The 14,398-nt window shown below is 37.8% G+C and overlaps 1 protein-coding gene across 3 annotated transcripts in view; it reads left to right on the forward strand.

Annotated features, from left to right (window-relative positions):
• The window catches only part of ZFAND3 (zinc finger AN1-type containing 3), a 147,012-nt gene extending 134,071 nt beyond the window's left edge, over positions 1 to 12,941 (forward strand). For all 3 annotated transcript variants that reach the window (XM_055725538.1, XM_055725539.1, XM_055725540.1), the window contains one exon: positions 10,223 to 12,941. In XM_055725538.1, coding sequence (XP_055581513.1) covers positions 10,223 to 10,377 — 155 coding nt within the window. In that variant the 3' untranslated portion in view covers positions 10,378 to 12,941. The remainder of the gene's footprint in view (positions 1 to 10,222) is intronic.
• The last annotated feature ends 1,457 nt before the right edge of the window (positions 12,942 to 14,398 follow it).

The raw sequence follows: 14,398 nt of genomic DNA on the forward strand, positions 1-14,398 counted from the left end.
ACAGCGTTGAAACTGGGACTGGAGTGAGACTACATGGTTCTGTGCTAGAGTTCTCTACTAGGTTGCTGGGACCTTCTAAGGAAATGGCATAAAGGTTAGTGTGCACCTGTTCTCACAGGAATAAAAAGAATAATGTTAGTGTCAGAGGCTTTTGCTATTAAGTATTTCTTGCCTTGGAGAAAAGTTTCAAGAGCTGAAAAACTGTATTTATGGATATTCTAATCACTAAGCTACAGCATTTTCTTCAGTAAGGTTTTAAAAGTGATACATTTATTTAATTGTATCATTTTATGTATTGAAGTGAAAATGTTTACCTACAGAAGTGTTCACAGCTGTTAAATGTTACTGAGTTGCTGAAGGCTGCTCAGATATATGCATAAGTGTTGTACAGGGTGTCCTGCTGTATTCGGAACAAGCAGGAGTAGGGAACATTGTGTAAATCTTCGCATCCCCAAAAAAAGGGGAAGGGTGGAATTGTACGTCGCTCTAAGCATTTATTTTCCTTTATGGTATAAATAGAGCTTCTGAATGGAGCTCTGATTCTCTTTGGTTAGAAGAATTACTCCTGACAGATGGCAAGAGGCTACAGCAATAGATGATTTGCGTGGAGCAGAATGTGTAATCTAAGGGACCTTGGACATAAGGTGTAAATAGGGGATAAAGATGTAAAATAAATTTCATTTAGGTTTAAAAGAAAGAGAGCTACTTCTCTCCAGTGATTTGGCCAGCAAGCCTAGCTGTTGCCAGACTGTGGATCGATACGGTGCAACCTGTAGAAAGCTATTTAAACCTAAGGCATTAATAACACAATTCAGGAAATATATTGAAAATCAAACCTGGAATCATATTCAGCATGTGATGATTTGCCGTTAAAATATATGCAGGATCCAGGAGAACAGTTAGAATTAATACAACACGTACAGTATGTGCATATAGACCCTTTCGTTATTCATTCCAGTTCTTCATTAGTAGCCTTATCCTTCCTGCATTTTCATTGGGCTAAACAAAATGATACACATACATTATTGAATCACTTGGTATTGCTTGCAATTTTAATTAAGTTACTGGGTACGCTTTGGCTTTTAATTAAATCCTCAGCTTCTGGAAGAAAAGTATTGGCTCAGGTGGGCTTAGTGTAGAGAGAATTCTAGAAGTATTAATACTTACCCAGCTCTTTTGAAAAGGTCAAACACTCTGTGCAAGGCTCTGCATTGATGCTAGCATAGTTCTGTCACCCACCTGCCCTTTCTCGGGAGACTTTTTTGTAAGATTTCACTGCTCTCAAATCTAAATATTCTGGGTGAGAAACAAGTACTTCTTTACATCCTGGTATAGCCTATGGAAAATCTGATTTTATAAGAGTACTACCATTTACAACAGTGTTACCTATTATTATGGTTTACCTCTACTTTATTAGGCATCTACTCTGTGACACTAGGATGACTTTTTGGTGTAATTCTGCTTTTTTACTGCATATCCTGTTCTTTGGATTCATTGTCCCACATCCTATGGGATATAACCTTGTGAAACTAGGAGTGATACGGGACGTGCAGTGTTGTTTCAGTGTGTTCTCAGCCCTGCACACATGGCAGTGAGTGTTTCTTTTACAAGTGTAGTGGTGATACTAACCTCTCCTGAATATATCATTGCAAGATCGTATGATAATTCAAAAACGCAAACTCTCTTCACCTATTTGAAGTCCAAAATTTTAATTTGGAACCTAGCTTTTCCTCTCCCTCAAGTTAGTTGTACATTGTTTACTGTCTGGCACCACTGTTGGATGCTGCAAGTCGTTGGGAGCAAAACGTTTCTTTGAAAATTCTCCTGTTAAACTAAACATTTAACTGGATTGTTTTTGCAGTTGTGCAAGTCTTTTGGAAAAAATGTTTCTTTTGGTTATATTGAGAATGTATGTGACACATTAAGATGCCAATTTCCGTGAAGTTGCATCCATCACCATAGATTAACTGGGGTCATACCCCAGTTCTACAGACATTTCACAACAGTGGTAACCCACCATTTGTGCTGGCTGGTAAGTCAAGTTGTAGTGTCACAACTACTGCTTGAGCGTGACTGCTGTGGGTTGCAACTTAGACCGAAAATTAAGGACAGCGTGTAAGGTTGGAAGGGGAGCCTACAGATTAAATGTGTAGGTCAGTGACTTCTGAGGTACAAAGTAGTTTAGAAGTGAGTATTGATTGCGTGCGGTACCTGTGGGAGTAATCATGCACCTAAGTTGCTCCGTCAGACTGTCTCTGATAGATGTTGGCCTTAACTCATGAATCCATAGTGAGTGAAGAAGTTGTGTTGTAGTAGTTACTCTTACGTGCATGTGTTCTGTAGAACAGGAAGAATATTTGGTCCAAACCAAAAGATTTAACCACTCTTACTTTGTGGTACATGGCAGAGCTGAGATATGATTCTGATTGACACCTGTGGTATTTAGTAAGACCTGACCCACAGCAAACTTTTTTAATTTCAGTTTGCTATTACAAAGCAGGTATGCTGTATTTATCACTTTAATTCATTGTGGATACTTTGAAGTTCAGAAATAATTTACTGAAAACCTCAGTTCTGTTCCTGAAGATGCTCCCTACATCTGTGTAGGTGGTGTCCGCTAGAGCAAAAGCAGGGCTTGAATCTAGAAGAGTGCCATATCTCAATTTTTCCCACTCCAAATACACTGTCTTCAAAGAAATAGGAAGAAAATTTCTTTTGAGAAGTTCTTAGTTCCAAAGTCAAGGAGTAGAATAGTGTCTTATGTTGAACTTCCTTAAAAATCGTGGATTCAAACAAAACCCTAAAAAATGAGCATGTGCTCTGTCCTCAAGTGGTATAAATTCTCTGCTCAATATTTGTGTCACATTCAATGTAGGAAAAAATGGTTTGACAGCTTTTTGCGCAAGTAGGAAGATAAATAGGAAAGTGAATTTGAAATTAGCACAAATTGGGATAAAACACAGTTTGTTTGCAGAGTCTCCACAGTGCAAAACCACATCTCTTGCGTGCTCCCTAAAGCGGCTTCCCAGGCTTATGATCTTCAAGAAAACAGGCAGAAGACACTTTCAAACACAAATTAGACGTGACTAAACTTGGAAATACAAAGTCTTTGCCTTGCAGTCTGAAGAATTCTTGCAGAATCTTTAACCATACCTGTCCAGTGGCTGTTACAGGATTAAGATGGTGTCATCTTTCTTTTGTATACAATTTCATCCATTCCTTTCCTGAGCATTTTCTTTTACTAATACCTTTTTTTGTGCATGCTCCACACATGCTGCTTTACCCTCTTTGTGGTACATAGCAAAGTAGAGCAAGAAAGGAAAAAAAGACCCCTGTTCCCTTATTTTCTCCTAAGCATAAACCCAGTAGTAGAGATAAAAAATGAATCTGCAGCATCTTGTAAGCATCCTGAGTCTCAGACATTAAATTTTATGTAGCATCACAGATGCCACAGGGCTGTGTGCTTCTAGCATGAAGCTGAGATTATGACTGATTTAAGAGAAGATGGAAGTCCCAAGTGCATGTCCAGTCTCAGGGACAGGTTGGCAGATTAAAAGAAACATTCTAAGATGTCTCATACCACCTTTTTTCTTTTCCACTTTTTGATTCCATTATTGATCATTTTGGTTGTCATGAGTGAGTATAGATGATCTATATAAAGAATAAAATATTGCAAGGCGTTGCAGTGACCATAGCAAAAGGTTAGAAAAATAAGTTAATAAGAAAAGTACACTTCTTCCTAATGTATGTTTCATTAATCTTTTGCAGCTGTGCTGTTTTTGAAGGAACATGGAACTGAAATGCCTTGAGAGGGCAATTTTTAAGATACTGTGCATTAATATTTGGAGACTTTTAACTCTGAGCCCTTCAGAGGTTAACATTCCCTATCCACTTTTCTTGGGGTGGAAATGATAGAAAGGACTGCCTCAAGCTATGTTTTGTGGAATTTTAGTAAATACATCTATTTGGTTGAAAAGCTTCACCATAATGTGGCTTACTCCCCTTTCCCCTTGAGAATGAATGACAAGATTCCTAGCCAAGTTATTCCGAACTACTTAGCACTTAACCAAAGTCCACAACATCTTGTAAATCTGGGAACAGAACAGTTTAGCTGACTTCTTTCCAAATGCATGTCGTTTAGTGTGTTGAGATTTGGGTTGGTTTGGTTTTATAGAAAATGTCAGTAAAACTGAGGGTTCCTTGAGTTCTATAGTGAAAGCTGACCATACCAATGCAGAGCACTCCCCACAGATGAGAGAGAAGAGGTAATTAAGAGTATGTGCAAGAATGGAGCCATCTAGAAGGAAAATAGTACAAGATATCAGCAGACTGGAATATTTTTATACTGTAAAATAGCAGTGCGTGTAGGCTACACTGGACATTTTGCGAGGCTGGACTATAGCGCACTTTTACAGCCTTCTGTAATAAGGTTGAAAAATCTCCAAAATACTAAGGGGAGCAAGCTGGGTTACATTCAAATCCAGAAAACAAATGTTTTCTGAGGTACTGCATGTACAAGTCCTTAGGATCTTGCTTTGTATCTTGGCAGCTATTTGTTCTACTCTTACATTCATTTCTTACCTATTTCAGGTCTTGAAAAAAGGAAAAAAATATTTCCTCCCACATTTTTTTAATAGCATGTACAGTATGTTAAATCATTTTTCCGGTTGGAAGGATGGGGAAGATGCGTAAGTGTTGTTTGGGGATTACTAGACACTTTTGGAGAATGATGTCCAATTATTCTGAACAGTGCTGCAGTAGCATGATCTAATCTTCTCTGCTGGCTAATCTGCCTGCTTTTGCTGTGGTGTATGATATCTTGTAGGTACGTTCACCTTTTAAAGATCCATTAAAATCTGTTCTTGCACAGGAATCTGCATATGGACTCACACATACCTTGTTAGATAATACACCTTTGATAGAGAATTTTTGCAGCACCTTCATCTCTCAAGGTTACAAGGTACTTGTAAGTTGTTTGAACCTCTTGATTAGAATCTCAAATTAGCAAGAAAGGTAAAATTTCTTGTGAAGCATGTGAAGAACCAAAGCACACAGCACAGAATTCTGCACAGGAATAAGTCTATGACATTGTTAAGACTGCTTTTGACTAGGCTTTGTATAGAGGAGCTATACAAACACAAGTGGTTTACTAAATAAAATTTGCAAGTGGCGTAAGCTGCAAATACTGGCAGTTTTGAACTGCCTTTTGACTTGGGAATGATAAATAGCAGTACTAGTGGGCAGGTAAGATGATTTAAAACTGTCAGAAGCTCTGATTTTGTACGGTAATACTGACTTCAGTTTCTTTTACCTACCAATGGGAGCTTCTTTGGATGAATCAGAAGGGGTCACTGTAGTATATAAGGCTAAACTTCCAGAGTGGTTACTGTATGCCATGAAAACATCAATGTTTAGCTTGAACAATTAAGGTGATCAATGGTACTTGGTAATGGCTCCGTCTTTTAACGTCAGCAATGATATTAGAATGGTTTAGCTTTTAGAAATGTAAAAATGTATCTCTACTTAAGCGAGGTTCAGTTTTCTTCAGTAGATAGAACGACTGTATTAACCATGTGACACATCCGCTGTATGGCAAAGTCCAAATATGCTCTCTGTCCTTAAAAAACAAAGTATGAATATACTGAATATCAGGGTACTTGTGGCAGCATGCAACTGCTTTTTAGATAATATACATCAAGGTGTTTCAAACAGGAACACTTTTAAATGTTTTTAAGTCACTTTGTAAATGACTAAGTTGTATAAATATTTAATAAGCTTGCTTGGAGCTTCCACCACTTTTCAAAGCATGCTCACAAACAAAACAAATCTGTCATCTTGTAGCAGCATTCTGACTGTCTCGTCAGTGAGATCAGGACCACAGTCTCTGGGTGGGAGAAAAAGGAGTTTCCTTTCTCTTACAATGCTCTTCATGTAACAGGGATCATTATATTTATTATGTATTTTATGTAACAGTGTGGTGTTTCTCTAGCAGTACATAGGAAGAGTCTGGGACTCCATGCCTGGCCTGGGACATCCACTACAGTAGTCCCACCAGTGTACTGTGCTTCTCCATTGGCAGTCTGCAGTAATCCAATTATTGAGTATTTTTGCCATGTTCCAGAAAGTCTGACCACATTCTGTTGGGTTAAAAAAGAGGGGGAAAAAAGAAATTCAACAAAATCAGGGACCTCCAAAATTACAATTTGGTTTTTGTGTTGTGGATGATTATGCCATTTAGTTGAATTGTTTCTGATGCTTTGCATATGATTTTATTGGTATTTTAGCAGCTTACTCTCTTCAGAATTTGAAGACAGAAAGTTAAGATTTGAATGTAGGTTTTAGATGAAGTACTTGCTTGTTGTCAGGCCATAGTTCCATCTAGCCAGTGCTCTTGAATGTAACAATGAGGGAAATACAGTCATTTTTCATCATCACTCACACATAGCAAACTGTAGTCTGTATTGTCTGGTCTTGAATATGGAAGATTATTTCGTTTTCTGTCCTCTCCAGTTGCCTTTTCCCAGCAGATTCCTCAGGAATAATGAAAGCAACTTTACAGTTGCTTGTGTGCAATCTTAAACTTCCTAAACACAAAATATTACATTTTTTGTATATGTCCTATGCAAAAGACTCATACACCTGTTTGGGCACAAGTAAGGCAGAGATGGTACAATGCTTTAGGGTTTAGCCATGTATGCTCTGGTGATGAAATGGAAATAAGGGTTTTGATGATACATTGTGAAGTAGTTTCTGGGGTACTTACAGGATCTCAAAGGTTTTGAGGCACTACATAATGTTTTTTCCAAAATGTTGGCATTAGAGGCCTGAGGAGTAGGTGATTCATGGTTTACTTCTAAGATCAGAAAACAACCATTGCAATGCTGTGAGATGTATTGTTACATTTACTAGATGGAAATCCTCTATGCTTGGAGTGGAACTCTAGCATATTTTTGGTTGATGACTAGGGTAAACTAACTTTAGTTGGCAGATGGATTCCTTTTTCCAGTGCTCTTTCCCCTAGCAGAAAGTGATTTATTTTGCCTTTAAGTTCTAGTGTGGTAAAGGAAGCATTTCTGCAGTAAAATCCTTTAGGGGAGACAACCTGTATTTGATACATTCCCATAATGAACTTAACAATAAATACACCGCAAGGGTTCATTTATCTAACTTGCTTTATAACCATAAAAGCAGAGTTCTCGGGAGAAAAGGTTTCACCTCTAAATACGGATTGGTTTTAAGGATCAAAATAGAAGAACATATATTGGCCTTCTGCCCCAGTGCACATAACTTAATAATGGAACTGTTGTAAAAACTGATGGTCTTGATAAAACAGCAGGCACCTGTGCACATGAAGACCACAGAATGTCCACTCTAATTTCCAGACCAGTGAAGAAGCAAGTCGTGAATTTTTGTATATATCCACTCTGAATTAATGAAAAATTGTTCAGAACTACTGTTACTCAACTTGATACTATATAACAGTATTCAAGTCCTTTAAATTTTAAATAAAATACACAAAGATGGTGACTTAGGCATTTGGAGTAAGGGACTAAAGATCTGAAGTCTCTTTTCGGAAATGAGACTTCCAGAAGATCCCCATTACTAATTCAACAATCATAAACCCCCTCCGTAAGAACAGCCAATATAGCAAAACCATTTTAATAGTGTTCAAAATGTGCTTGGGTATTCTTTCATTAGGTATTATCAGTTCTAATCAGCAGTACATACTTAAATAGATATGTGAATGACAAGTTTAGATCGTTTAGTTGCTGAAATTAGAAATACTTTTCCCATAGTCTGGGAATATGAAAATCACCTGCCATTCTTTGTGGACAGTTATTGAAATGCTGTTCAAGAATGCGTAAGGAAACTTGACAAACAGAAAAAGAAATAATCTGTTTCATCTGGAATAAATATAGCATGCAGTACGGATCTTCCTACATGAAAACAGGTGCTATAAAAAAAACTAAAAGGTGTTCAAAAAAGAAATAAAGGTAGGGCAAAGCACAGAACAGAATGTATTGGGGGTGGCAAATTAGAAAAGAACATCATGAAGTTATGCTCATCCACAAAAGGCAGGATGCTTTGTAGACCATGAGGAGATGGGGCAATTGAAAGGTCATGTTCAAAAGTGATAGGTCATGTTGTATATCTATTCTAGAGTTGTCAAAAGGGTCTTGTTGAAGCTGCATAGAAGATTGTAAACCTGTTCAAGATCTCTTCTAAATAATGTTAAATAGCATTTCTACTTGAGTTAATCATGTGCAGACATCTGTATGACTATCAGGATTTAAAACCAGTTTTTACCTACAAGGGACTGAAATTACTTCAGCCCAATCCATATATGCAGGGGTTCTTGCATGTGCTTGTTACACATCCGTTGCAGATAAGATGATGAACTTGATTTTTTGAGCTCATCTAGTTGGGTATTTATGTGTTCTTGTGCCTGCACTGGATGTTGGTTCAGTAATTTGAAGTCTTGCTTCAAGAAATAAGGGAAGCCTTCAGACCATGTTTTCTCTAAGAGAGAATTGAGTGAAGTGCCTGTTCCGTATTGAGATGATGGTCCAAGAGTGTTTTTATTTTAACATTCAGAAACCTTGAATTTTTGGCACCTCAAGAAAGGTATTTGGAGTGTGGTATGACCCAGATTGAGATGGAAGTGAAGGCAATGATCACAAGGGGCAAGATACGTATCAATTCAATCTGCATCTTTCTGTCCGTATTTCTGAATTCCACGTACCAAATACAGAAAACTTGTCTTTTTTGCTTTGTTCCTAGAATTGTGTTTCAATGCCAGGCACAGATAATAGACATGAATTTTCATAGCTGGTGCTTTTGAAACAAAGAGCAAAGATAAATCGGATTTTTTTCCCCATTTTTTTTTTTTTTTAATCATTGCATGTGCGATACTTTTTCCCTTTCTGTTTTCTTAACAATTACACTAACATAAAGGTAGCCTGTTCTCTCCTACAATTGATGTTTTTATAGTCCAGGATCTTGAAATACTTTACACATGTATTTTAATATATGTTTGTGTGTATGTGTATATATATATATGCACAAACACAGGATCTCTCAATCAGTCACTCATTTTTATCCTTTTTTGTCTCAAATATCATCATTTTATGGTTTTAATATTTTTTGAGCATTCAAGGAGCAGCAGTAACGTAAAGCATTCAGTGAGAGGCAGTGATGCTCTTTGCACCATCAGACATGAAAAATATTACAGCATGGGTGATTTCATACTTTGTTTCATATATGGTGGAGTACCATGAGCCCTGTAACTGTGTAACTCTTTTCCATACTGTATCATCTTAGTACTGCTTATCACTGTGTAACATCCATTTTAGAGGTAGAAAATCTGAGGCAGTTTCTTTACTGTTATAAAATGTTAGGGCTAAATAAGAAAGAAGCCAAATTTCTTTGTAGACTAGAAAGAGGTGGCTACTGAAGATGCCCTCCTCACCCACAGGAAAAATATTGACATGTGTTCCTGAATCACATGCTGCCTGGAAAACTGAGTAACATTGACTGCATTTAGACAAAGAGACAATAGCCCTCATCTTTTCCATTACAGACAAGATTATGTGGTTTGACATATCCCTATGTCAAATGCCTGTTCACCCCCCGCAGTTAGTGTCAGAACAGTTCACAAAGTGAAGCTTCTGCAAACTGGAATAGCAGCAGAGCAGTGAGCTCTCCTGCAGTCGCTGTGAACTTGGGGTGCTGGCAGTAAGGAGGAAGCAAGGTGCTTAGATGTAACAGTCCTGACTTGAATGCCTGCTTGGGAGCTCAGCCTGAAGTACCATAGGCATGAATTCCAGAAACAAGAACCAACTCCACATAAAGTAGGGAAGATTTCAGTGAAGATGATCAGCACCTTTTTTTAAAAAAAAAATTAGCTTTGTTACTGTCTGGGCATAGCTAGTTTAGATTATTTTGGGGGTTCCTCTATAAGGTGAGAGGATGGCAAATAAAGCCCCAAACCTCATACGACTTGAGCTTTGATACTGCATTGATAAATACTTTAAAAAATGCAATAAATAACCCAGTATTTATTAATAACCCATAGGGAAGATCAGTAAAAACTTAAAGCTGGTGTTAATTTTTGAGAACAGTCATCCGCCAGTAGATGATCCTTTACCTGTGATTCAGGTAAGAATCTGCCACTATAACCAAGTCCCTAACTGTTGTGGTTTTTTCTCCCTTTCCATGGTAGGTTATGTGTTCTGTATGTTACATCGCCTGCCCGAACAACATGACTGCACGTTTGACCACATGGGACGTGGACGTGAGGAAGCCATTATGAAAATGGTGAAACTGGATCGGAAAGTAGGGAGATCTTGCCAACGCATTGGCGAAGGATGTTCCTGAGTGCAAGACTGCAACCAAATGCTGTTCTCTTAGTTCACTAATGTTAGCCTTATTTAGGACAAAGTCAGCCGGACACCTTGTACTAGGCAAGTTTCAGACTACAGCCAATCAGTTTCCTTTCTTTAGCCAACCGTCCTGGTACTGTAGTTTAGGGTTGATGGTGGTTGAAATTGATTTCTGGCTGGTTACTAAGGTGCCTGCTAGCCTCCCTATAAAAATAAACCATGAAGAAATATTATTTTTGAGCATGGCTAGTGGTTTTAAACAAAACAAGAAAAATCCAAAGGCTTCTGTTATTGCTGGAGTCACTCTAAAAGCCTTATGCTGGAAACATTCCAGCTGCAGAGTTAAAACAAATAGTTGTATAGACGCTGGTGTAAAAGTTTGCTATGCACATGGCTTTCGGACAAACTGTTTAATGTGCAGCCTTTCACCTCTTCACTGCTAGTGAATCTTGAGGAGGTGAAATACTACTAAGAGCAGCAACTGTAGCTGCTTAAGCCCAGAAGACCTGACTGGTCACTCGTGCCTTCATCGCGTGTGGCTTTTGAGTTAGGCAGCGTCACCAGCATCAGGGATTCTTTTGGGGTAGGAACATCTTTCTGGTTCTTCCCAGGAAGCCAAAAAGAAAGGGGGACAGAGATTCTTATGAAAAATTTTTATATCTATCTTACTATAAAGAACCTATCAGGGTTTTGGTTTGTTTTTTTTTTTTTTTGTTTTGGGGTGGTTTGTTTTTGTTTTTTTTTTTTTTTTTTCTCCGTTAAATTATGATCTCACTTTAAAGCAAACTCCATCCCAGAGCAGTAAATGGTGCATACTTTTTACATGGCATCCACAGAGATTCTATGAGTTGTGTGAACAGATTCCACATACCTTGAGCAGTGCAGCCATTCCCACCGGCCGAAACCTGATTGGCTCTTGTTTGCCTTTTGCTAAGTGCAGGTATCTGATAATTGATCAAATAAGGCTAATTCACAGCACAGTAGCCATGGCTGGATTCTACAGACTGACTTTCTGTAGCTAGACTTATATATTGGGGGAAAAAAAAGGACATTTTGTAGCAAACGGAATTCAGTAACAGTATTGGGGAACAACCGGTAAAACACCCTTTATCAGATTGAGTTTGTGTTCCTCGCTTCCAGAGTGTCAATGAGATAATCAAACGGGCGATGCCCGCCCGCTTTCTATGCAGCTGAACGCTCTCATGAAAATCTCTGCCCGCATCTATTGCAAAGCAAGTATAGCAAGCGAATGTGAAAAGCATTACATGGAGTAGAATGTTTTTGGATCTGTTTAGACCTATGGTTCTGTATTATGGTATGTCACACCGAGCTGAGCTGAGCTGAATTGCACCAGTCTTGTCAGTTTGGAAACAAAAAAGCAACCACAATAGCCGCTATGTCTCCTGCTGCCTAACAGGGTTTATGCAGGTAAAAAGGTTGTGTACCGATGTGGCCCAGCTTAATCCCGAGTGAATTTAGCTTCTCAGTCTATTAGTGTGGTATTAACAATCAGGTAAATTTGTAAGCAAACCTGAGGGAAGGAAGGATTTTGTCTTATCTTCAAATACTGGGCAGGTACAAAACATCGGAGGGGTGAAGTAACGCGTCACTTGAAAAAACCCAGTGTTTTGGGACTAAGCTTGTATGAGTCATCCTCCATTTCACTTGTTGCAGGTAACTAACTCCTTATAGGCCAAATTATATTGTTACTTCGGTAGCCAGCTAGGAGCATTTTAACAAGGAGACAACTCATTTAAAAAAAAAAAGAAGAGTATATATATACACGTCTCTCCACACACACTCAGCATCTGACTGTATTAGCGTTAATTAACCATGAAGCAAATCAGAAGTGTCCCATCATTATAAAATGCAAGCTATCCAAAAGGCAAGCTGTTTTGTTGGTTTTTTTTTTAATTCTTGTTATTATTCAAGAATATGAAACCAGCAGCAAAATCTTCTGTAATGTGCTGCATTTTCAGGAAGTGGTCCTGGTGAGAGGGACTGTCCAAGGATGTGATTTACATTTGCTGTGAGGAGTTTAAAAAAAACACGGATTTTGGCGGCTGCTGTGATACGCACTTTCTTTTCCTACAAAATCCTGTCATAGCATTTGATGGGCATTCTGATTGATACACAAGACTTTTCTGCATTAATACTGAAGATGCTATTTTGTTCCTTCTTAATATTCTCTTTAATCTCGTTACAAGTGCACAGACGGTTTCAAGGTGGCTCTTGAGAGAACACTACTTAAAGTTCATGTGAATTATGGACAATGTTCACTTTAAAGAAAAAGTTGGGGAGGGGGTTGTTCCTTTGCAGTATCTGTTCTGTGAAGTTTGTTAAACGTAAAGAAAGCTTAAGTTCTTGTATCTTAAAAGAAGATCTTATTTAACCCTTTTGTGTTCTAGATTTACTTACACATGTAGCCTAGAGCTCAGTTTTAGTTTAACATTGTGAAAATATTAAAAGAATCTTGTAACTTTATTCTTTTTCCTCATGCTAAAAAAAATTAAACCAATCAGATTAAAGTTTGAATTCCTTTCTGCCTATTCCAACAGATTTTGCTATTTTGCACCATTTCTGCTGTAATTTCATGTAAGAAATATGAATGGGGAAAATACCAATTTTAGGTCAGTAACGTTAAGCTGAATTTACAGTTGGTGGAAGGTGGACAGTATTTTCTGCTGGTTTGGAAGGGGAGGATAATATTTCTGCCGGCTTCAAGTTTAGTGATTTATTTTGTAAGCAGATCTGGCTAAATCTACTGTAGCCAATTTGCTTAATTTAATTTTGAGGTTAGGTACAGTAATCAAATGAACCAGTTGTTCATACTCTTAAGTCAAATGCATCCTGTACACTATATCATTGGCATCAATATTTTTTAATGTCTTAAATGTTCTTTCATGCATTTTGACAACTTTTGCACCTTGAGTACCTATATTCCAAGTCATAATGGGCTCTATTCCTAATGGATAAGTAGAATAATAACTATTGTTTCTTAATGATTTAGATGCTAGAAAGACAAGGCTAGTAAAAAAAGCAATGGACTGTTAGAGAGAGAATATCAAGGTGATTATTTAAAAACAATTTTGTAAATCGTTTGGAATTGAAATTGTGTCTGATCCATGGGACGTGCACCCATTTTTTTCCTCAAATTCATATGGTACTCTCAATTATAAAACTGTCTGTGATTCTTGAACAAGATGGCTATGTTGTAGTAAAGGTAAGTTACATAAAACAGTTCTGCATTTTTGTTGTTTCAAACCTGTCGGTGGGTGTAAGCCAAGGCTTCAAGGAAAAGTAAGAATTGCCCATGAAGGTTGCTATGTCAGAGCTTGTCCTTAACTGCACCAGTTTCTGTTTTGAAGCAATTTAGTGTCTTGAATGAGAAACAATGTAACTGTAAATGAGATACCTGAGAACGTGAACTACTCTTCAGCAGTACACAGGCAACACCTGAAAAGAGTCCTGGTGCAATTACAGCAGTCCAAAAGGAATATTATCTGCTTTTTTCTGCTCCATGGAAGATGACAAATACATCCAAAACCTGAATTTTGCATGACTTTCTCCTTTTGGACAAACTATAATCCCCTGGCCTTGTGAACACAATGTCCTGTTTGTATTTGACTTTGTACTCATTGTGGTGTTCAGTTCATTCTACAATCATAGCTGTTTCTTCTGTGACTATGGTACAACTTAGATACAAATCTCTAAGGGATAAAAGCACTTTTTCAAAATCTTACAATAACTATTCCAGTACAAAGACTCACTAGGAAAGAAGACATACTAATGGTGCCATAAAAATACAGATTTTATAATAGATTCCAATAAAGGCACCAGAGGAGTAATTGACAACACCTATGCGTACAGTTGATGTGTACATAGTTAAGTGCCCAGACAAATGAATTAATGTTCTCTTTGTTGTAGTGTGGTTACTGAAATTCAGTCATCAGTGGAACGGCAAAGAGAAGGTCTAATCAAAGTAATCCCTTAATGTCACAATGAGATTGTAGCCA

Source organism: Falco cherrug, chromosome 13, assembly GCF_023634085.1.
Source record: "Falco cherrug isolate bFalChe1 chromosome 13, bFalChe1.pri, whole genome shotgun sequence".
In the NCBI taxonomy this organism is placed as follows: Eukaryota; Metazoa; Chordata; class Aves; order Falconiformes; family Falconidae; genus Falco; species Falco cherrug.